The 25,724-nt window shown below is 42.3% G+C and overlaps 1 protein-coding gene across 2 annotated transcripts in view; it reads right to left on the reverse strand.

The window, feature by feature from the left end:
* The window catches only part of RFTN1 (raftlin, lipid raft linker 1), a 192,714-nt gene that overhangs the window by 98,082 nt on the left and 68,908 nt on the right, over positions 1 to 25,724 (reverse strand). For both annotated transcript variants that reach the window (XM_040636843.1, XM_040636842.1), the window contains exon 3: positions 16,004 to 16,190. In XM_040636843.1, the coding sequence (XP_040492777.1) occupies positions 16,004 to 16,190 (187 nt within the window). The remainder of the gene's footprint in view (positions 1 to 16,003; positions 16,191 to 25,724) is intronic.

Below are 25,724 nucleotides of genomic sequence, written 5' to 3' on the forward strand. Positions count from 1 at the left end.
CTGCAAGGTTCCTCATTTACTCTGAAAGATGCGGAAAGGACTAATATGAGTATTAATGCACAAATAATATTTTATCATAAACGTAACACTGAATAAAAGCAGGTCTGCCTGATATCTATTACTTCAGAAAAGTCACATTATCTGCAAACAAAACTAACAGTAATAGCACCCCATGCGAGTCTCTTCATGACTCTCTCATGGGCCATGTCCAGTTGAGTGAAAGGAAGTCTCTTCTCTGTTTACATTCAGTGCACGTGTTCCAAATTAAAGCCCGTTTATTGTTTCCTTCTTTTCTAGATCTTCCTACCGACACCCTCTAACTGAATTAGATGATGGAAATGTTCTATATCTGCCCTGTCCAATACAGTAGCCACTAGCCACATGTTGCTACCAAGCACCTAAAATGTGGCTAGTGCCTCTGAGGAACTGAATTTTCTATTTTATTTAACTTAAAAGAATTTACACTTAAATTGCTACATGTTTCTAGTAGCTACCTAATTGGAAAGTACAGCTTACCTCTCTCCTCAAACTTTAATGTGAAAACGGATCACCGGCGATCTTGTTAAAATGAAGATTCCAGGGGCTCCTGGGTGGCTCAGTGGGTTGAGCGTCTGCCTTGGTTTGGGTCATGATCCCAGGATCCTGGGATCGAGTCCCGTGTCGGGATCCCTGCCCAGTGGGGAGCCTGCTTCTCCCTCTTCCTCCCTGCTTGTGCTCTCACTATCTCTGCCCATTTCTCTCTCAAATAAATAAAACCTTTTAAAAAATGATAAATAAAATAAATAAATAAAATGAAGATTCCGATTCAGCAGGTCTGGGCGGGGCCTGGGAATCTGCATTTCCAAGGAGCTCCCAGGTGACGCCAATGCTGCTGGTACACAGACTACACTTTGAGAAGCAAAACTCTAACTGCTTCAGGAACCATCCGAGTGACCCAGAAGTTTCATGAATCAGTGGTGTCCAAATTTTTGGTCATATACTAGGTCAGTAAAAACTCCTGACTACTACTGTATCAACATCTTACATATGTTATATGAAATACATACAAAACAAATTTTAAAAGATGAGAAGCAACTGAAATAAAAGATATTTTAAAATTATAATACAATAAATTCATATTATGAATAGCTAATATTTCAAGACTTAATATACCCTTCAAATGAGATTCATTGTTAACAATAGTGGAAGTTAACCCACATTTCAAAATGTCTTCTTGATAAGTACAAATACCTTTGGTCATCTTCTCTCAGGTCTGAATAGGTAGGCATTGGCTTTTTGTTTTGTTTGTTTTGTTTCGTGGTTTTTTTTTTTTATTATGTTATGTTAGTCACCATACAGTACATCCCTAGTTTTTGATGTAGTGTTCCATGATTCATTATATGCGTATAACACCCAGTGCTCCATGCAATACGTGCCCTCCTTAATACCCATCATCGGCCTATCCCAATCCCCCACCCCCGTCCCCTCTGAAGCCCTCAGTTTGTTTCCCAGAGTCCATAGTCTCTCGTGGTTCATTCTCCCTTCTGTTTACCCACCCTTCATTCTTTCCTTCCTTCTGCTACCGATCTCCCTGCTCTTTCTTATGTTCCATGAATGAGTGAAACCATATGATAATTGTCTTTCTCTGCTTGACTTATTTCACTTAGCATAATCTCCTCCAATCCCGTCCATGTTGCTGCAAATGTTGGGCAATCGTTCTTTCTGATAGCTGAGTAATATTCCATTGTATATATGGATCACATCTTCGTTATCCATTCGTCTGTTGAAGGGCATCTCGGCTCCTTCCACAATTTAGCTATTGTGGACAATGCTGCTCGTTTTGTTTTTTTTAATCTCACTAGGAAAGCTCTTACAAACAGTGAGAGTTGGGTCAGTGTGGCCATTTTTCTGTGTGTGAATCTAAGTGTGTATGTGTGAGGAAGAGACAGACAGGGAAAGAGAGAGAGATGGAAGAAAGAGACAAAGACAGGGAGAGATGGATTTTATGTTCACATTATTGATATTTTCCTCAATCTGCAACCATGTTACAGGAATTTTTTAAGCCATGTGTATGTTTCATGAGGGTTAAACTACAAAAAAAAATCCACAAATCCACTTTACTGAGTTTTTAAATGAAAGTCTTCCTCTGAACCCTGTCTATCAAGACCCCTCCTGCTTCATATAGATAGGTCACCCCTGACATCCGCATCCAGCCAGGGCACCACCTTCAACCTGAATGTTCAAAATTAGTAACGCATAATTTCTCCTAATTTTCCAACATAAATAAACATACACAGAAGACTCAGTACTCTTTCAACTTGGGTATGTACCTCACTTTGGCGACACTGGCTTAGATAAGTGTGTAGAAGTTTCAGAATGATGACAGAGCTCTAAAATAAAAATTTACTTTCAACAATAATAGCGAACTTTATGTTCCTGAAAACACGTGGTGGAAACTCACTTCAAATTATTATGTATATGTAATTACAATTTCAACAGAATTTATTGGGAATTGGGGAAAATAACTTTAGACTCTATGTGGAAAAATCAACATGCAAAAATTGTTAAGAACCCGAAAAAGAACAGTGCCTTAATAGATATTAATATACACTACAAACTTATTATAATCAAAATAGCATAGTATAGCACAAAAATCAATAAAGCGATCATAGGAACAATAAAGAATTGGGAACAAACTAGGGTATATACAGAAATCCAAACTATGACACAGGTGCCATTTCATTCCATGGTATAAATCAGGTGAATGCAATAAATGCTATTGACAAAGGCAGCTATCTGGAAGAAAATAAAGGTGGATCCCTACCTCACACCCTAACACTAGCCCAGAGGTTCTCAGCTGGGAGCAGTTTTGCCCATCAGGGGACATCGGTACTATCTGGAGACATTCTGATTGTCATTAACTGTAGGCCAGGGGCAGGGGTGGTGGTGTTAGCTACTGGCATCTGGTGGGTACAGGCCGGGGATGCTGCTTAATATACCAAACTGTCAATAGTTGAGACACTATATAGGAAGAGAAATCCTACCCTGCTCTTACCCCTAACCCTAATGGTTAACAAATTAAAAAGGAATAGTGTTAGTAGTAGACAGATCCTGATGTGAATTCTGGCTTCTCCACTTATCAAAAGCATGACTCTGGACAAGTCACCATACTGAGTCTCGTCTTCATCTTGCTTTCAGGAGTGAAGATAATGTGTATCACGAAGCAACGAGCGAGAACTCTGGCCAAACGCGGCAACAAATAAATGGGAGCTATTATGGCTGGTGCCATAAATAATGAATCATATTCAGAAATGCCTGCAAACATATCCATGTTCTTCACAAGAAAAGTGGGCTTTTTGTTCCTAATAAGATCCCGGTTGTTTCACAGAGACATTTTGGGGACTTCAACTATAGAAGTTTGAAAATAAAAATGTCAACAAGTTGGGTATGTTATAAATCTCCCCAGAGCAGGGATTGTGCTCATCTCATTCTCTCTAACAAAGGATACTACCTTGGAAGACACAAGACACCCAATAAATACATTTTGGGTTTTTTGGGGTATTTTTTTTAGGTAACAGAGATAAAATAATGCACTAAGGGCCTCAGAACCATTTGCACAGAACTGTTTAGTGCAAAAACTGACAAGACCCAGCCAGCCTGCTGAATGGAGCCACCTGGGGTACTCCAAAGGGTTTGCAGTGTCAAAATGCCCTAAAACCAGTTTGGGGATAACTACACCTCTGGTCCCAGAGCCTAGCTACGGGGACTGAAGATGCTGCAAAGCCCAGAGGATTCTAGGAATTCTCTGAGGACCCTTCTATAAGTCCAGGGCTCCTGAGCTGAAAGATGGTATATTTCTGTGCCATGAGCCTCAAGATAGAACCTAAGCCCCATACCTACCACACAGTCCCCCAACCCACCCCACACTTCAATACTAAGGAGTCATAATAACTTTTTTTTTTAAAGATTTTATTTATTTATTTGAGAAAAGAGTGAATGAGAGAGAGAGAGCATGAGCAGGGGCAGTGGGAGAGGGAGAAGCAGACTCCCCGCTGAGCAGGGATCCTGACACGGGGCTCGATCCCAGGACCCTGGGAGCATGACCTGAGCCGAGGGCAGACGCTTAACCGACTGAGCCACCCAGGCACCACATTAATAATTTCTTCAGGCTAATTTTCCTACAATATGAAATGGGAGGTAGGGGATAAGGCATGAAAATGGTACCTTTCAGCTACAAAACAGAATTAAGTCTAAAACCTCCACTGAACACATGATAATGTTTTCAACAAATATTAACAACAAAAACAACCATCATGAGGACACAGCGAGAATAAATTATAAGACTCAACGCACAGGAGTGAAGCAAAAGTGCTCTCAGACCCTCAGAAACAGGTGTTGTATGAATACGAGTTACTAATTTGGTTTTTAAAGCCTTTGGAGCCATTTTCAGTTCCAACTCGGGGTTGATGAATGGGAGGCAAATGAAATGATGTACTCCACTAAATCATATTTATGGCGTTTACCTCTTTGTAAAATGGCTCCATCTTTCAACCACTTAAACATTATAGAAGATAGTTAGATATAAAGATAATCATTATATCAAAATCTAAGGACACTGAAATTACTGATAATATATTTATATGGATCCGAATGTTATTTCTCACCTGCTGCTGCATTTATAGCTAAAACTTTAAAATTAAGTTAGTACCAGTCTTTTCCAGGACCCAACACTGGTAATGCCCGTGTCTTTCTCAGCTTGAAAAACACACACAATCTAATTTAAGTCTGATTAACAAAGAAGAGAAAAGACAAAAAAGACTGCCAGGAATATTTAAAGTAAGACAATCTGAGTTCCTAAATTTAATATGCAATAGGCATACAAATACAAAAATCTAACACTTCAGTAAAAGTATCTGCAACTAAATTACCTATACTGTGTGCACAAGGCCCTCAAAATAGCGTGTAGGAATCCCTATAGCCCACCTGTAACGCCACAGAATAAATCTTCCATTGTTGTTGAAAGATTGTGTGCACTGTGGGAGGAAGGGGCCTTTATTTATTTTAAAACAAATACAGACATTTCATGGTACTGTAGTATTTGCATAAGATCAACAGGAAATTTCAAAGAAATTTCGTGCTCGCGCTGTGTTTTGGTACCTGCTCGCTATTCTCTGCCATTCTAAACTACTGGGGAAAGACTGGAAATCACTAGTATGCTAATTCTCTCTCTCTCAGAGGAGACAAAAATAAATAAATAAAAAATAAAACACGGAGAAAGACATAGGCAATCTAGGACACTATAAAATGGGGTGGGGGAGGATGAGATCTCACTGAACAATGCACTCTGTCTCTCTTGTTCTCTCCACTGGGACAAAGGCCGACACTTTGGAGGTGGAGAATAAAAGTAACTAGGCAAGCCATTACGGGTGTGGATTGAAAAAAATTCTCTTCCCCCAAGAGAACGTGGCTTTACACCAGCATATTAGATTGGAAAGTGCAAACACAATAATTAACAGTGAATCCTGATACTTCAACACACCAGAAAAGGGTGTCACTCCAGCGTGAGATGGGAAATAGGAGGAATAAATTAAGGTAGTCTTCGGTGATGCTGGACAGCTCCTTGGGGGGTACAGTGGCAGCCCAGGAGAGCTAATCAAGTCCTCCAAACACCTCGGGAAGCTTGAGAAAACTGATGAAGGCTGATACCACGCCAACAACGAGGGCAGCTGTGAGCACAGAATGGGGGCCCTGTCTACATCTGAATCTAAAATAACGACCTCCATGCTAAACAAACACCTTCGTATTCCCTGCTCTGATTTAAGAAAAGAACTTTGAATTCACCTTCCTCAATTTCTGCTGTCTGGGAATAACCCAGCTGCTGTGGTTTCTCCACCACCGTAATGCACGTCAATCACTGCTACACCCAGTGTTACTTTTCTTCTCCACGTGTGATTCCAACAATCAGCACGCTCCAGGGCTGAACCCCAGCCTCGTGTGGGAGCATTTTCTAGGGCACACCCCCGTAGGCTGCTACCCCCTGTGTATTTTGTTTAATTATGAAACCTCTTTCTAGAAACCCTGTAATTCTCCCAAGAGTCAAAGTAATTGGTAGAAATTAGACATGAAGAGACACAAGACCACTTAAAGAGGATACTTTCGATTATAATTTTTAAAATAATTTTCTTTTTAGTTCCAGTATAATTTTGTACTTTCCCAATTTTGCCCTTTTCATATGCCAAAGAAAATGCTCATGTTATCTTGTGGGCTATTAAAAAAAAAAAAAGGCAATGTAATGCATTTGTACTCTACTTAAGGTCCAAAAAAATTTCCTTTCCTTTGAAGGCCATCCTTTGGATGTTTTTAAAAAGTTAAAAAAAAAAAAAAAGAGTAAAAAATAACATATATATATATACCCTTGTGGCAAATTACTTTTATTTGGACAATGAACGGATCGTGTGTGTGTGTGTGTGTGTGTGTGTTCCATTCCTTGGGGTCCATATTGTGTGGCTGCATTATCAAAATGCACTTTTGGTACTAATAAATATGTAAACCAAAGACAGATCCATTTTGCAGTGAATTTATGATCTTTTAGTGAATGATGGTAGCAAAATTCCAGGGTATAGTTTTATTCCACTCAATTCAGGAAAATTCTATTGAGCAACACCTACTCACCACCTGGCACTCTAAGTAAGTAACGGGAATCCAAACATGAAAGAAGATTTAGCAAGGGGGAGGAGGGGTGGGCAGACAGTCTGAGAAGTCTGAGAAGTCTAATGATTGCTGTGTGTGAAATAGACGGCTCAAAGGGTGAATGATTAACTCCACCAAAATAAGCATCATACAGAAATCTTAAAGATTGCAAGATGGCAGCCAGTGGGGGGGTTAGGGCTATACAATATTACAGGCCTACCTTGGAGATACTGCAGATTTGGTTTCAGACCACTGGAATAAAGTAAATAGTACACTAAAGCAAGTGAAATGAATTCTTTGGTTTCCCAGTGTATAGCAAAGTTATGTTTCCACTATACTGTTGCCCATTAAGTGTGCAATGTAATTATGTCTAAAAACACAAAGTACATATTTTAATTAAAAAATACTTATTGCTAGAAAATGCTAACCATCATCTGACCTTTTAGTTAGTCCTGATCTTTTTGCTGGTGGAGGGTCTTGCCTTGATGTTGATGGCTGCTGACTGATCACGGTGATGGCTGCTGAAGGCTGGGGTGACTGGGGCAATTTCTTAAAATAGGACAACAATGAAATCTGCCACATCCATTGACTCGCCCTTTCACAAATGATTTCTCTGTGGCATGTGATGCTATTTGATAGCATTTTGTCTATAGAACTTCTTTCAAAATTGGAGTCAGTCCTTTCAAACCCTGCTGCTGCTTTATCAACTAACTTTATGTGGTATTCTCAATCTTTTGTTGTCGCTTGAACAATGTTCACAGCACTTTCACCAGTGGTAGTTTCCATCTCAAGAAACCACTTTCTCTGTTCATCCATAAGAAGCAACTCCTCAGCCATTAGTTTTATCGTGAGATCGCAGCAGCTCAGTCCCATCTTCGGCTTCACTTCTAGATCTCTTGCTATTTCCACCACATCAGCAGTGACCTTCCCCATTGAAATCTTGAACCTCTAAGTCATCCATGAGTGCTGGAATCAACTTCTAAACTCCTGCTAATGTTGAAATTTTGACCTGTTTCCACAAATCACAAATGTTCTTAATGTCATCTAGAATGATGAATCCTTTCGAGAATGTTTTCAATTGGCTTTCCCCAGATCCATCCGGGGAATCGCTATCTCTGGAAGCTAGAGACTTACAAAATGTATTTCTTAAATATTAAGACTTGAAAGTCGAAACTACTCCTTGATCCATGGGCTTCAGAATGGACATTGTGTTAGCAGGCATGAAAACAACATTAATCTCTTTGCACATCTCTATCAGAGCTCTTGGAAGACCAGCTGCATTGTCAATGAGCAGTAATATTTCGAAAGAAATCTTTTTTCTGAGCAGGAGGTCTCAGGAGTGGGCTTAAAATATTCGGTAAACCATGTTGAAGACTGATGTGCTGTCATCCGGGCTTTGTTGTTCCATGTACAGAGCAGGAAGAGTAGATCTAGCATGATTCTTAAGGAACCGAGGATTTTCAGGGTGGTCAATGAGCACTGGTCTCAACCTAAAGTCATCAGCTATATTACCTCCTAACAAGAGAGGCAGTCTGTTCTTTGAAGCTTGGAAGCCAGGCAATGACTTCTCTCCAGCTACAAATGTCCTAGATGGCACATTCTTCCAGTAGAAGGCTGTTTTCATCTACAATGAAAATCTGCTGTTTAGGGCATCCACCTCCATTAGTTATCTTAGTTCCATCTTCCAGATCACTTGCTGTGGCTTCTGCGTCAGCACTCGCTGCTTCACCTTGCCCTTTGATATTATGGAGATGGCTTCTTCCTGTAAACCTCATGAACCCACCTCTGCCGGCTTCAAACTCTTCTTCTGCAGCTTCCTCACCTCTCAGCCTTCAGGAAATTGAAGAGAGTCAGGGCCTTGCTCTGGACTAGGCTTTGGCTTAAGAGAATGTTGTGGCCGGTTTGATCCTCTATCCAAACCACTGAAACCTTCTCCATATCAGCAATAAGGCTGTTTCACTTTCTTATCGTTTCTGTGTTTACTGGAGCAGCACTTCTAATTTCCTTCAAGAACTTTCCTTTGCACTCACAACTTGGCTAACTGGGTTGTGTAAGAGGTCTATGGTGGCTTTCAACATGGCTTTCAGCCTATGGTGGCTTTCAACATGGCTTCCCCACTAAGCTTAATCATTTTTAGTTTCTGAGAGACATGTGACGACTCCTTTCATGTGAACACTTAGAGGCCACTGCAGGGTTATTAACTGGCCTGATTTCAATACTGCTATGTGTCCAGGAATAGGGGGGTCCAAGGAGAGGGAGAGAGACGGGGGAACGGCCAGTTGGTGGAGTAGCCAGAACACATTTATCTATTAAATTCACTGTCTCGTATCAGTGTGATTCACGGTGCCCCATAACAACTACAATAGTAACGTCAAAGATCACTGACCACAGACTATAACAACAAATATAATAATAATGAAAAAGCTTGATATATTGCAATACCAAAATGTGACACAGAGACACGAGGTGAGCAGCTTTTGGAAAAATGACATTGATAGACTTGCTTGACCCAGGACAGCCACATACCTTCATTTTGTAAAAAATGCAGTATCTGAGAAGTATAATAAAGCAAGGTATGTCTGTATTTTCAAAAAAGTGAGGCAAAATTGAAAAAGATGTTTTCATATAAAAATTCAGATTTCCAGCTTTTCTTGAAAAAAGGTACAAGATCTGGTGACACTTGGCAACAACAGGGCAGAGTTAGGCACTGGATCCCTGACACCCACGAGCCCCCACCCAAGGTCCTGGCCCCTGGAGGCATCCAAGGACGCAAGCCCTATCTTAGAGAAAAAGGCAGTCTTCAGGATTTCAGATTCCCAGCCCCAAAACGGGAATAAGGGGGAAAGGCCGGGCACTTTCTGCTATTTGCTTTCCTGGAAACAAAACAGCCAAAAGCCAAAAGTATCGTCTCTCACTGCATCACTTGACACTGGGCGGCCAGTGCTGACTCATCTAGCAATCTGCGCTGCTCGTAAGTACTTGGGAGGACAGCTTGCTGATGCGGTCTGAGAGGAAAAACTTCTCCGACTCCGAGCATATGGTCAATTTGGAACAGAGCAGCTCACTTAGCACAGCTTTCGGCAAGCCATGGCGTCTCTTCTAAGAATTACTAGAGGCATCTGGTATAGAGAACAAGGACCACAACAGGCTGGGCTCAGCCAGCAACACAGAAGTGGGCCTGTCCTCATGGGCTCACCATGGCTTCCCACAGCCTCCCACGGCCTCACTGAGCTCAGACTTCTCTCCTGGCTCCTGCCTGCCCAGCAGACACCTGCCACGGGAACTTCTGCCCCCAGCAACTGCCCGCACACACGACACAACCAAACTGACGCCAATCACATTCCTTCTGTGGTGGCTGCAGCAGGTGCTCCCAAACCCCTCCTGGCTCTGTGTGTCCCCCTAGGTTCTGCATGCTTCACGGTCTTCCTTGGCTAATGGAACTGCTTTGCCGGGTTATGCCCTAGACCTGGGAAGTGTCTGAGGCAGCCTGTGGCAAATGGCTGCTGGGAGCAGAAGTATGAAAGCGATTCCCAGCCTCAAGATGGGCTCACCACTTCTTGCAGAATCAGACCAAGACTGACACTGTACCCTTGTTGGCTCCCTCCCTTCTCTGTCCCATGTCCCCACTCCTAATTGAGGTTTCCTGGGAACACTTCCTTGATGACCCTCTCAGGATCTGCTTCTGGGAAACCCCACCAAGACACAGCCCTTCCCTATCCCCACCCTCCCTCCTCCAATTAACCTTCCCAGCCACTCTGAGTCACACATGCACTCCTATTTTAATTCTTCCTCTTCCTTCATGCCACCCCTTTGCCGCAACATGTTAAATCTACTGTTTCCCCCCATCAGACGCGTCTCCCACCCAACTCTGCCTTACCTCTCCCTGCAGCCTAGTTGAGTTACCCACTGGCTCCTCCCTGACTGTTTTCTCAGCCTCTATTGTCTTTGCCTCTTAGCCTCCCTTCTTTTGCTTTGAAAACTCAGCACTTCTAAGGGTTGTTCTTCCAAAACAAAACAAAAATATTGCAATGGTTCCCCACTGACCTCAGGATAAATTCAAACTTCTCAGTCCAGCTGTCCGAGGCCTCATGCCGATCCAGGAGCCTCATGTCTCTCCTCCCTGCTTCCCTCTGACTTGTGCTCCAGTCACCCCACACCATCTGTGGTCTACTTTTCGGGGCTCTGGGCTCCCCTGGGACAGTCCCCCTGACCGGGAGACCCTCCTCACCACTTGCTTCCCTGTTCAAATCCACCATCATTCCAGACCCAGAGCAAAAGGGGGCCATGGAGCCTCCTTCTCTAACGCGCCCCCATTAACAAATTCTGGGTGAGAGGTGAAAACCAAGACCTATAGATTGAGCTGGGCATTCACATCATTTACATCATATGTATTTGACAACCCCCCCAGTAGGTAATTTTCCTGAGAGCTCTCTAGAGTCATCTGTGCATAGTGAAGCTACACCACACATGTTTATCTTAGACAAATCTCCCTGAAAGAGACGACCGTTTACCACTTAAAATGGAGCCAGTTGTTCTAGTTAAGAGGCAGATGTGTCCCAGAAAGGATGTGAGACAGGAGGCGTGGAGATCCTGTTCCCTCCACCTCGGCTCCCACCAACGCCTCTCCAATGCAGCACCTCACCCCCTCAGGTGTGACTGTAAGGAACACTCCCTGTAAACCAAACCAGCCTACTTCCCCATGGGGTTCACTGTTGGAAACACCAACCTGATCTTGTACTGAAGGAAAACATGCATCGGTCAGGTAGAGAAATGCTCCAGTATTACATTTCTTGGGCAAGTAAAGAGATTTTCAAGGGCAGTTTTCATTATATGCATTTTCCGCCTTTCACAAGGGTTTCCGCATCCCACCCCCTGCATTAGCAGCAGCTCCTCTGTGCGCCCCACCCCCTCACCCAAGGCCAGAGGGCACCCAATGAATGTCCACAGGGGTTCGCAGGTGTTGTGGTCCCCTGTACCATATAAGGCGGTATCCCAGGGGACCTGGACCCAAATGGCAACACATCACAGACACCCCGAACCGGCTCTACATGTGAACAATGACAATGCAACAGCTGAAAAATGGAGTGGCACGATGCGTTTTTGTATTCATGCCTACAACCATAAAACGGCCTAGAATTAAAGCCACACTCATGACATGTTAATAAGTGACTTCTCTTAGCCATCAAGTTTTGAGATCTTTGGCAACTCACTCTAAGGAAAACTGCCCGAAAAAAATGAAGGAGAACTTAACTGTACTTAGACTTCAGAGTGAATGAAACTACACTAACTAAACTGTCTGTTAAAAATCACTAAGTGTTCTAAAAAAGAAAGAGTTTCGGGAAAGTAGTACAAACTCTCTTTCTACTTATTCATTAAATATTTCAAACTCAGCTATTCATTCGTCAGTCAGTTTTCAAGTAAATTCAACACACCTAGGATCAAGAACAATTTGTGCTGAGGAGTGTGGGTTGGCCTGACATCTTAAAATGCAATGGCAGTTATCAGATTTTTCAAGAAAAAGGATCAGGTAATTTTTCATGGATTTAAGTAAAGTTCGTCAAAACGGTACAGGGCTCAAAGGAATGTTATTGCACTGAGGTTTTGGAGTGACTCCGTAATAATCCGGTTCGACTGTCAGTGGTGCTCTCAAACGATCCAAACTCCACCAGGAGACACTGCATTATAAGACTTCAATAAACTCTTCCTGCCTCCTGCACATTACTCCTATTTTTGCCCCCAAAGAAATCAGGACCAAGTTAAAAGCTCCTTCCTTGAAACATTTCCTTTGTTTCGTTTCCAGTGGGAGGTGACTTCTCCTTTTCCCATGGCATCAGGTGCACGCCTTATTTTCTCAGGTAAATCACAGGTATTTAGAAGGCAAGCTCCATGTCTAGTTGAACCTTGCACCGGCCACCTCCCCACCAAATATAGCTCCTAGCAAAATACCTTATAAAGAGTAGAGTTCAGTAAGTGTTTGCAAAGGAATGAGTGAGGGAGTGAATGTAAGCTTATATGGTTCTGTTCTTTTTCCTGGTCTTGCTACAGATCCCAAAGGCCAGTTACTTGCTAAAAACTTTATGTTCACCTTTCAAACATATTAAGATTCACATTCAAGTTTCAAGTTGTCATCCCACAGGAATTCTTGTGAATGAACTTGATTTGGACTGATAGTACTCTGAAAAGTTTACCGATAGCTCTTTCGGGATGGTCCAGTTAGAAAATATTAACCAGGCATTTACTTCCTCTTTGAGAGCTAAATCATTTCATTTAACAGTATCTACAGCTGTCAGAACTTTGGCAGACTTTGTGAAAAATATCATTTTAACAGTCTTTATTAAAAATTAATCACATATTTCCCTTGTTTCGTTTCTACTACATAAACTCCCTACTGATACAGAAAAAGCTCTGTTGTTTTTTGTTTATTTATTTTTAATAGTGTGGAGTCTTTTCCTCAGGATGCAAAAACACATGGTTATTCTGTTTGCTAGGAGAGAAAATATTTGTCCTTTAAAATGATATTGTAAAGTGACTCTGCTTCCCACCACCGCTCCCTCCCACCCAATACTAATGGGGAACGGAAGTGGGGAAATTCTCTTGGTCATTTTTGCCATGAGAATGGTAAGTTACAATTCTCATTACCACAACAAATTGACAAGCTTTAGCAATCTCCTTTTAAAAAAATAAACACAATGGGGTGGGGGTGAGAGCAGTTTCAAAGATTTGGCACAAAGTTATCCAAGGAATTTCTTTCTCTGAATCTACTTATTAAGAACGTGGCATGTTCCTGAAAGCCATCCAGCAGCATGTAGACCCCGGGCACTGTAGACTACAGTGAACTTAAACCCAAGGAGAATGCCAACTTCTCTTTCTTGAAAGCCCTCCTGCACACTCATGTCTCATTCTTCTTAATGGCTCATTTTCCTTTTCTGGAAAGTAAGTTCACTAACTCAGGGACTGTCCTCAGTGGAAGTGAAAAACAATCTATCGAACACTTCAGCTCCGCTGCTGGCTGGTTATGGGCTATCCCCAAAAGGGACTGTTCTTAACCCTTAAGAGGAGCTTTCTCACCTACCTCATCTAATCAGATCATTGAAAATCATTTAGTACCAGAAAAATCTACTAATGTGCCCCTGACACGACAGCACTCCCTCACAGCCAGATGCAGCACAGAACACGGGCCCTCCAGCCAGGTACCCTCTCACCTTGCTGGTACTCAGAACTCTCCCTAGCAGGGAAGGGGCGATCCCCAGTAGTGCTGGTGAGTGTCAGGCATGGAGCCGGACAAGAATTAGTCAGGTCCTCTCACCCTTGCTACTATAAGTGGGATCCATGGACCAGCAGCATTGCTATCATCTGGGAATGTGCTGGAAGTGCAGAGTCCCAGGCCCAAATGCAGACCTGCTGAATCAGACTGTACTTGAACAACATCCCCAAAAGAGGCGCAGGAGGCACATCAAAGTTTGACAGGTGCTATTCCACCACAAACACGAACAAAGAGATGAAACAAAAGCACATCTTCACATTAGAGTCAAATTCATTAATGATGTGCTGACTCCATGCCAAATCCCATGCCATCATCACGTGCAGTACAATTACACTGAGGGATACTCTTGTGACCTGACCAAAGTGGACCCTCCCCTCTAAACATCAAGTCCAATGGAATGATGAAAGAAGCCAAATCACTGATGCCCAGCGAACACCTTGTGTAACCTGGAAGGTACATGGCAAGTTGGTTTTCTTTTGTTTTGTTTCTGAAATTCTGACTTACTTGAGATCATAGAGTGGTAATATGGAGGAAAGTGGAATAATGAAATTACCACCTCATCTAAAAACCAAAGATATCTTCCCTGCTTTTCTCATAAAGGGGTTGTCCACAAGAATCATGGGGGGGTAGGAATACGGCAGGTACTTCACATCAGGGTTCAGATGGGAGTCAGCCTGCCAGGGACCAATCAGAGCTCTGCTTGCTGCCATTTGTGCAACCTTGACAGACAAGTCAACATCGAGGCCTCGGCTTCCTTACCTTTAAAATGGAAATAAAAAGAGTACCTCTTTCAAAGGCCACTTTTGAGAAAGAAATGAGACCTATAAAGCCCGGCATATGGTGAGCACTCCATACGAATGACCTATGATAATCGCGCACACCCTGTGTGTTGGTGGAACCTAAAACCACTGTGGCTCCGCGGTAATTTCCTCTGGTGATTGACCTGGAAATAGCAAATCCACAGAAGGAAAGAATAGTCAAAAAAGATAGACTTGAGAAAAGTTTCACTCTACAAAAACCATGGTTATTCCGGATGTCAGCAAAGGTGTCTGCCATCTTTCACTTCAAATTCCAACACAGGTTGACTCCAACTAAGAGCCTGATCAGCCATGAAGAAAAGGCGGCTACTGGCCAGGAAGCAGGAGCTTGTCTTAGTCACCCAGCCCTCCACCTCACAGCTGTCTCTGGTGAGCTCACTAACCAGATGTCTATCAGGCAAAGTAACTTTTGAAAAGAGAGAAAGAGAAGCAGTCACTCTGCCCTCTCTCTCTTTAAATTACAGCGCATGTTGTCATTCTTCCTATCATGGTTGGCCGAAGGACCGATCTGATTTCTTTTGCCAGACTTTATTTCAAAATAAAGCACAAAAACATATCGTGCTTACTATCCCACCTTCGTTGCTTTTTTTAAATCACTTAAAATTATCACTGCTCCTTTTGAGAAGCCAACCTCCACCTCTCTCTTCCTAATGAGACCCAATAAAAATATAAGAATAAGCATTCAACTGGACCAGCCATACTGAAAACACCCTCAAAGCCTTGAAAATTAAAATAAAGACAAACCAACCACAGCACTTGATTCAAGTGGGTTTTGTTTCTCCTCCCAAGTGACTGACAGAACATACGGTAAGTTTAAAATATCCAAGTATTTCTGGAGCTTGGAGGAAGATAATAAGTTTGTATATAGCCTTCAAAAAAACAGTGTGTTTTGCAGCCATGCATTTCAGATTAACAGTATGAGACTCTCACCAGCTGCATCATTCTGGGCGTACAGTTCTTCGGAGGAGGCATCTTTCTAGTTGAGTGTCATCCAGTAAATTAAAGGAGGGCCAGGATATAATATGGAACTCCCTACTCATGCAGTCGGGTGTGGACAGTTCGCAGGACCCTATGCAACTTCTCTCTGGTTGTCTATCACTTTGCCTTACCTGTCAGAGGACAGAGGCCCTGCAGACATCATGAAAATTTCAAATATATTCTCTACCCCCAGTCTTCTCACTTCCCCTTCTCCATTCAACACACATCAGCCACCTCGTCATGTGAAGCTAACAGTTCACCTCAGAGGGCTTACCTGTCAGTTTTCTTGATCAGGATGGCCCTGAAGATGTGCTCAAGGGGTGTCTTCTCCCGCTCATGGGTCGGCTGCACGAAGGGGTGCAGAGCCACTAGTGAGAAGCCCTGCTGGTACAGCTCCAGGAGCTGGGTGGGCAAGTCGTGCAGGGAGGCCAGCCTCACCGCCGAGCACCTCGGGAGCTCCGCTGGAGGTGGAGAGAGGAGAGGCTTATGAGGGACGCAACAAAAGGGCCCGCCTTCCCCCAGCCAAGTCCCTCTCCCCTTGCCCTTGCAGACCTCCAGGTCACCTCTTACTAAGAATGAGTTTACTCCTGTCTTAACTACTATTGTCAAAGAGAACTTAAAAAGACAGCAGATTATTTTCCAACTCATCCAAAAGTATTGCTAATTGGATATTTTAAACCTAGAGTTAATCTTCTCAGAGATCACACTGGAAAAGTCATTTCCACCCCCTCAAAAATAAAAAAAGAAAGAAAAGAAGAAGGATGAGGAAAAAATGACAACCGCATATGCAAATACAAAATTCCCAGGGGGCAAAAAGCAGCGCTGACAAAGTCAGAAGACAATCTGGAACAAAATTTCTGTGACACTTAAGAAAAGGGGTAACTTCCTTAATTTGCAAAGAAACCACTGAAAGAGAGAGAGAGAAAGGAAGGGAAAAGGGAAGGATGGGGAAGGCCGGGAAGGGAGGGGAGGGGAGGGGAAGGGAAGGGAAGGGGAGGGGAGGGGAATTGGAAGGGAAAGGGAAGGGAGAGAAAGACAAAATATACAAAGAAGCAGTTGCCTAAAAAACATAAAAAGCTAATCAATATCTGAAAAAACACTCAAATTAAGTCCCCATTTCTTAGAAGTATGCAAAACACATATTTTTCACCTACTGAATTATTTTAAGATTTGTATTTAAAACAATGTTTTGAGAAGGATAGACAAGATTCAAAAATCAAAAGGTACAAGCAAACACATAGTTAAAATTATACATCCCAGCTCTATCCCCCTTCAGACTTTTTCCCCAGAGGCAATCAGTATTATTCACTTTTTGTATACAGGTTAACAACTGCTGAATTCATATACAAGTAAAAAAGTCTACGTATCTCCCTTCCTTTTCATACAAATGGTCGCGCAGTGTTACACATCTGGCTTTTTGCTAATTTTCATGAATTGACAGTATCCTTTTCTTAGAAACCATTCAATAGCAGCACACAGAGCTTTTTCTCATTCTCCTGACAGACACGAAGTGTTCTACTGTACAAGGTACCACAGGTTATTCAAACTTTGGCTTTTATAAGTAATGCTAGTGAAAAATATCACTCCGACATAATTTCACATGTGTGCATGTGTACTACGTCATACCTAGGAATTCCATACCTAGGAATTTGCTGGGCCAAAGATAAAAGTATTGTAATTTTTTCAGATATGGCCAGATTTTTTCCACAGAGTAGCATGGATTTACCTCCCACCAGTGATGTGTAACGGTATTCCTTTTTCCATGCCCTGGCTAATCTCATAGTGAAAAACTGATCCCTACGGTGGTAATTTGTATATCTCTTACTACGTAACTTGTATTTTTTCTCATTGAACATTTCATGTTTAAATATTATCTGTGTCATCTTTTCTATTAACTGTTCATAATCTTGGCTAGTTTTCTATTGGGTTATTGGTCCTTTTTTCTATTGGTTTGTAAAACCTCTTTATAAATTTGGAAATTTAGTTCTTATTTGTCGTACCAATTGCAATATCTTTCCCCAATTTATTGTCTTTTGACTTTGCATAAGGTAGGTTTTGTCATGAAGAATTTTGAAGCTGAATTTCTCAATCTTGTTTTCAAGGACTTCTGAGTGTTGTGTCATAGCAGAGAGATCTGGGATTACAAAACAATTCTCTGTTATTATATATTTCATTTTTTGGTTATGAGTCTTTGATCCAATTTGGAATTTATGCAATATGAATTCGACATTCCACCCCCTTTCCCTCATTAATTTGAGATGCCACCTTTATAATAGATTATATTCCTGAATATATTTAAGTTTATGATTGTGATCCCTTAGTCTGTTTTAACAATTTTAATGTTATGTTTTAATTTCTGGTCAGGCTATTTCCTGAAACTTCCTATCTTCCTGTTTAGTTTCTGAATCTTCCTGTCTAGTCTTATTTTTTCCCCCAAATGATCTTTAAAACCAGTTCATCAAACCCTCCTTCCAAAAAATAATCTTATTAATATTATTGAATCAAATTATAGCTTAACAGAGGGAGAATGGATATTTTCAATATACCGCAAGTTCCTGTCCAAGAACAAGGCATGACTTTTGTTTATTTCAGACTTCTTTGGGGTCCTTCAGGCACATATTAAAGTTTTCTTCACATAGATATTGTACACTTATCAATTTTATTCCTATTTATTTTTACTGCTATTAGAATAATAGATTTTTTAAAAATTTTACTTCAATGCTACTCATTGCGGGCAAGAATGTTGGGGAAACAGGCATGCTCTTCACGGCCGATAGGGTGAACTTCTCTGGAGGGTAATATGGTGTTTGCCTTCAAACCTAAAAATACACATACCCTCTGTCCAACAATCCCACCACTGGGTATCATGCCTATGGCTGGACTCACAGATGTTTTTCAAGATGTATGGACAACGATACTACAGGGCTGTTCATATAGCAAAAACCTGGAACTAAATAGTTAGAGGGCTGGCTGGCCAAACACTGGGATACCCCAGTGATGAATTCTATGGGCCATTTAACAAGAATAAGATAAATAAGATAAGATAAATCTGTTATGCACTGAGGGAAATGTATCCAAGATAAATCACTAAGTTAAGAGGCAAGGTTTCTAAAAGTGTTTATGATAGTCTTGTATAAAAAATAATTAGAAAGATAATCTCTTTGAGAATAAAATTTTTTCTGAAAGAAATCACGAATACTTGACTATTGGAGAGGGCTGGAGTACAGAGAGAAGGATGGAAAGGTGGTTTTTATTTTGCGCTTGCAGTACTAGTACCATCCACAGGGGTCACTGGGTGGAGGATTTATGAGACATTTTAAGTTTCTTATTTATATGTAAAAACATTATTTAAAAGTGTCTTATGTATTTTAAAAAATAATGTGTTATTTTAAAACGCAAACTCAAGACACCTGGGTGGCTCAGTCGGTTAAGCATCCGACTCTTGATTTCGGCTCAGGTCATGATCTCTGGCTCCTGAGATTAAGCCCTGAGTGGAGCCAGCTCAACAGAGTCGCCTTGTCCCTCTCCCTCTGCTCCTTTCCCTGCTGACTCATGTGCGCGTGCATGCACTCTCTCTCTCAAATAAATAAAATCTTAAAAATAAATAAAAAGTAAAACACAAACTTAAACAACAAAATCTAGGGCTACTTAAGAATACTGCTTAACGCCAGCTACTGTAGCTCTCATTTCCATACATCATGCAAGAAATTTACAGGAAAAAAAATCTATAGCAATGATTCACTCTAAAGCAGTGTCCGGCATCTTGCAGAAATCTCCATTAACAACAGTGACAAATAGAAGATTGGCCAGGAAAGCAAGAAAGTATGCAGTCTTTTCCTTTGAAGGGTACATTCTGGATATGCTGCTAGACAAAAAAAATCCAAGGACAAATCTGGGAAAGAATGCGGAGCCCCTCTGAATTCCCGTGCACAGAAACCTGCCAAGTACCTCCTCAGACCCAGGCAAGGGGACCCCTACCCTGGACCCCTGCTTTAGAGCAGAGGTCCTCCAAGTGTGCTCTTTGGTCCACCAGCAGCAGCAGCTGGAGAAATTCACTAGAAATGGAGGCTCTGGGGCCCCACCTCAGACCTGCTGAATCAGAATCTGAGTGATCGACACCTTCACAAGCCCTCCTGGGGACTCAGGCTGAGAACTACTCTCCAGAGGGTTCCTCTGGTCCTCCTCCAGCCACTCTCCTCTCTGCTCCCCTCCTGGGTGAGGAAACTGGGGACCTAAGGACAGGCACCCGCCCGTCATCCAGAGCGCAACCTCACACAGCCAAGAGCCTGGAATTCCCAGCCCTTCAGCTCCAGGCTCTCTATGGGGACCTGCACGGCCATCTTCTCCCATCTGCAGCAAGAGTGGATGATGCCCCCCACCTGCATACCCCCAGGTCCCAGGCAGGATGGAGACTAGGGTGCAACACCCTGTAGGGAGACATTGCCACAGAAGCAAAATTTAAGGGGCACCAAAAACTGAGTAAGCAAGATAAATAACAAGGTAATGCAGTATGTTAAAAAGTGAAAATTCATGCAAAGTGCATAATGAATAAAATATCAAAACTTTTAATACAGACGGGATCAGTCTCACTGATTTCTCCTGTTTCCCAAAGCTCCAATATGGCTCAGCACAGCACTTTATTGATCTCCTCTTTTAAAAATGTTGCCTCACCTGCCGAACCCTAGGGCTGGCTCAGGCCCAATATCTCTTGCACCCTCGTGCCTGGGCCCTGCAAATGACAGGAGCGGGTCTGTGCGTAGGTTGTGACAAGGGAACAGGGGCAGGTTTCCTCTGCTGTCAAGAGATTACAAAGTGGCTGAACCGTGCAAGCATCCCTGTGTGTGGCACTGATGCTGGCTGTTTCGTTTGCAAAACTGAACAGACTTTGGGTAGGTGGGTAAGCCCTTTTTGGAGGGTAATTTCACGACGTCGATCAAACCTAAAAATACGAAGCCGCACTAAGCTGCCCTCCTCTTTGATGAAAGTGTGTATGAAGAGCATCTGTGAGTCAACCAATATGAGACCACCCACTCAGCCAGTCTCCACAGTGCAGTGTTTTGTAAATGTTTCAAGTATTTCAAAACTCTTACTGCTGTAATAAAATCAGCCTTTACTGGGATGCTAATCATTTATAGATTTGTGCCCCCTGATGCATCACGCTGTATTAAAAAAAAATAAAAGCAGTCGGTGTGTTTGGGAAGATTTGGGATTCTAGCTACATTCCTCACTGGCCTTAATCCTGGGCATGCGAACACCAGGTTTCCTTGTTTAAAATGGACATACTAACATCATACGGCAGCTGTGAGAGTCGAATGGGATGATGCGTGTGCACTCGAGGAAGCTCTGATCTATCACGGTCAGTGGTGGTGGCGGTGGTGGGTGGGCAGTTGGTCAGGGATACTGGTCGGCTGAGGCTGGTGATGACGCTACGGTGCTGGGCCACTAAATCGGTCCCCATTTCTACCCAGAGCCCTGTAACTTCCAGGCTTACAAATCAGTGCACTAAAAACATGAGTCAATTAACCACTTTATAGTTAAATGCTTCCTGAATAAAACATCATACCTTTAAAATTTTTATCTTAAAGTCTAAAGATGTATCTCTTGTCAAAACTCAGCAATTTTATGGCTTTAATTTTTGGTATGCATGCGGGCAAAGTTAAGTTTAGCTTCATGGTTAAAAAACAAATAAAAATGAATCTCAACAATCTTGTTGCAATAAAAAAAAACAGGCTCTTGTTGTAAATATGATTAAGGGCCTTAATTTCTTGTTTCTGTTTGAACCTTCACCTTCAGAAAAACCCTAGTTCTTATAAACTGACCAATCCTCCAGTATTACTGGAAAAATGAAGGAAGGAATGACTTATCTGTTTGGATGGACATACCAATTGTAGCCTCTTGGTCTATTTCTCACCCCACCCACCAGGATAACCTCTCTACTATTTTTGTTTTGTAAGATTTGCCTGACTTCATTTACAAATTATGTAACCTTGGGCAAGTCATATGACTCCCACCCCATCTCTTGGGTCCACTGTTTATAAATGAAGACCCTGGATCAGCAATTCTGAAAAGAGCTTCCGACTTTAAAATGCAATGATTTCATTATTCAATTTGAAGAGTAACATTCAGTTTCTAGCTAAAAACATGATATCAGATAATATAATAAATGCTTGCAAAGTGAACTCAGAGAGTTCCCCTAAACTAGAGCCAAAATGGGAATAGGGACAAACCACAGGTGTGGGGGGCTGGAAAGATGGCAAGAAGAGAGTCTGTTGCCACTCTGGCAGAATAAAAATCACTCTTGTTTGTGAGGCCCCAGCCTTCTGCCCATCCCAGGCACTAGAAAGGGCTCTGCCTGCTCTGACTGTCCCTGGGAGTGTGGGAAGCTTTCTAGGGGCATTCTAGGGAAGAGAGGCCTGCACAGCCGTGGGAGAGAAAAGGGGTATTTTAAGAAGCATCCCTAGGGACGATGGGCTCCTCTCTTCCTAGCGGAGAGCTACCAAGGATATCAATGTGAGTTATCTGAAGTTACTTTGACTTCCTGGGCTTTTATTAGGACTCCACGTCAGGACTGAACCACATAGCCACCTCATCATGTTACTATTTCTAATTATAAATCTTCATATTCTGAAGATGGGGGACACAGATGATGATGCTGTCTTGGCAAACGTTACTCTAGTCTGAGGCAATGCCACTGTTAGGGCCCAGTGTCCGTCTGAAGATCACACTTTCCTCTCTCTCCACTTTGCAATCCATCAAGTTCCCAAGTCTTTATCTATAGGGATCTGTCTTCAAGCCCAGGGACCAGGCTGGATGTCCCTTGTGCTCCCACTCCAGGAGCCATGTCTTTATCCCACACAGAGACTTGGACCCACTGCTGTGCAGAGCCCAGTTCTCCCGCTGACCTCTCCCAGCAGCCTGGGCAGGGACTGGCCCTTATCTCATGACCTGGTAGAGGGTCTGGGGCAGATCACAAGGCCAGGAACTGGGGCCGCCAGGGGCCGGATGAATAAAGTAAATGAGACACACAGCTAATGAATTTGACGGCCCATCTCGCCAAGGGGGCAGCATCGTGTCCTTCCAGCCTGGCTACTGCCAACAGGAACATGGGCCCAATGGTGCCAGAACTTCTAATTCTTGCGTTCCGAAATTCAGAAATCTTGGTCCTCATAGAAACTCTCCTAATCTTTAGATTTGGCAAGTAATTCTCATTTGATTTTCAAGTCCATATGGCCCAAAGCCAAGACTTGGTACGTTGCAGAGTTTGGATGGGGCATTTGCATTTGATAAATGTAGGGAGATGGATGCCCCCTACGTCTTCGTGTCCCCAGTCTAAGCACTGTCAAGGCACGGTGTGAGCCTCGGTCATGGACCAAAGAGCTTGTGATTCTGTTCATTCCCACATCATCACAATTCCCATCAGCCTTCAAGGATACACCTGTACATATTTGATGCAGCCCCCTATTTCCTAATTCTTCTCTCTTCTATGCTGATGTAGAGATGAACAAAAAGTTTAGACCCATATAACAACATTTTGAATCCCTTGGAAATAGTTTTTTCCTCATTCAATTACCAATAACAGGCTTTCGATTTCTAAAAAAAATCAAAATATAGAAAGTACCGCTTTGGGGTAAACACCCAGTAGTGCAATGGCTGGGTCATAGGGTAGCTCAATTTTTAACTTTTTAAGGGACCTCCACACTGTTTTCCAGAGTGGCTGTACCAACTTGCATTCCCACCAACAATGTAGGAGGGATCCCCTTTCTCCACATCCTCTCCAACAATTGTTGTTTCTTGCCTTGTCTATTTTTGCCATTCTAACTGGCGTAAGGTGGTATCTCAGTATGGTTTTGATTTGAGTTTCCCTGATGGCTAATGATTTTGAACATTTTTTCATGTGTCTGTTAGCAGATACAGACGTAGTGAAGAGAAGGGCCATATGCACCCCAATGTTCATAGCAGCATTGTCCACAATAGCTAAATTGTGGAAGGAACCGAGATGCCCTTCAACAGATGACTGGATTAAGAAGTTGTGGTCCATATATACAATGGAATATTACTCAGCCATCAGAAAGAACGAGTTCTCAACATTTGCTGCAACATGGACGGCACTGGAGGAGATAATGCTAAGTGAAATAAGTCAAGCAGAGAAAGACAACTATCATATGATTTCTCTCATCTATGGAACATAAAAACTAGGAAGATCGGTAGGAGAAGAAAGGGATAAAGAAAGGGGGGGTAATCAGAAGGGGGAATGAAACATGAGAGACTATGGACTATGAGAAACAAACTGAGGGCCTCAGAGGGGAGGGGGGTGGGGGAATGGGATAGACCGGTGATGGGTAGTAAGGAGGACACGTATTGCATGGTACACTGGGTGTTATACGCAACTAATGAATCATCGAACTTTACATCGGAAACTGGGGATGTACTGTATGGTGACTAACATAATATAATAAAAAAACATTAAAAAAAAAAGTACCGCTGGAAAGGTATTTTGGGTGGCATAAGAGTCTAAAGATTTTTTGGAATAAGCATTTTGTTTTCCTTTCAGAAAATAACTCCATATAAATAAACCATTATTCCAGGGGTTAAAAGAAAAAAAAGGAATGCAAACAGGGGGAAAGAAACCTCATCCACAAAACCACACATTTCTTAACACTCCTGGGATGAAGGAGATTTTGTTTTTGCTATGACTATGTTTTGTTCAGCAAAAACATTCTTCAGCCTCACTTATTCCCTGGAAACGAAGCCCTGCAGACATCTGCAGAAGAGCCAGAGTGACGGCTTTGCTCCCCTCTAACTTTCTTACTGGGAAAGCGCCAGGTTCTGAGACAAGGAGGGAACCATGGCGTACAGCGCCCGCCCATTGCCCTCCACTCTACAGCAGGCAACGGCAGGCTGAACTGCCACGGCTTCTATTATTTGGCTCAGCCATCATTTGTGACTTTAACCTAATTATTCAAAGTCCGACTCTGCTTTTCTAATTACATCTGCTAATGGATCTGTCAATACCAGGGAGCGAAACATGAGAGAACGACACCATCTCCCTCGGGTAATTTCCCTCACAGGTAAAGCTGATAATGACACTGCTCAACCAAATCTCTCTCTCTCTCTCTCTCTTTTTAAAGTTCCTTGAAGGCTGCTATTTCTATACCATCAGTCTGCCTGGGCTCTGCAGTAGAGCCAATTTAGCGAAACACTAAAATCAATCATTTTCCAATGTGGGGTTTTTGTTGTATAGGTAAGGAATAGGAATTCAATTTTTTAAATAATGTTTGCAGCCCAATGTCTTCTGTCTGTGTCATTTCTAAATCTGTGGAATAAGTTAAAACTTTCATTTTGAGGCTTTCCAAATTCAGATTTCTGTCACTGTCTTATCAAATAAATTCATGTTTTGAAACTTAAAAAAAAAAAAAAAGAGCCTATCCAGGCTCAGGAGATCACACCATTAAAACATGACTTATTCTTTTTTATTTTTTTTAATTGAACTGAAATTCACATAACTTAATATCAACCATTTTAAAGTGAACAATTCAGTGGCATTTAGTACATTCATAATGTCATACGACCATCGCCTCTCTGTATTTCTGAAACATTTTCCTCAGCCCAAAGGAAACCCCATTCCCGTTAAGCAAGGCACTCCCCATTCTCCTCTCCCTGTGGCCTTCGGCAACCACCAATCAGCTTGCATAAAACACAGTTCTCAACACCTTATCTAAATCATGGATAAACTCAAGGGGAAAATCTCAGTACGACTGAAAGCACTACTTTAAGCTTATATAAACCTAGGATTCTATAGGTCAATCATGGAGTAATTGGCAAAGCAACAGATGCCTTATCAAATGAGTTCTTCAGATGCATGCCACCAGGCCATGAATGACTGTGAAGCATCAGACTCTTGGAGGGCTGTGACAACAGGTGTGTGTGTGTGTGTGTGTGTGTGTGTGTGTGTGAAGCGAAGGGTGGGGGGGGAGTCAAGTTGTTACTAGTTTGTT

Source organism: Ursus maritimus, unplaced genomic scaffold, assembly GCF_017311325.1.
Source record: "Ursus maritimus isolate PB19 unplaced genomic scaffold, ASM1731132v1 scaffold_20, whole genome shotgun sequence".
NCBI lineage: Eukaryota > Metazoa > Chordata > Mammalia > Carnivora > Ursidae > Ursus > Ursus maritimus.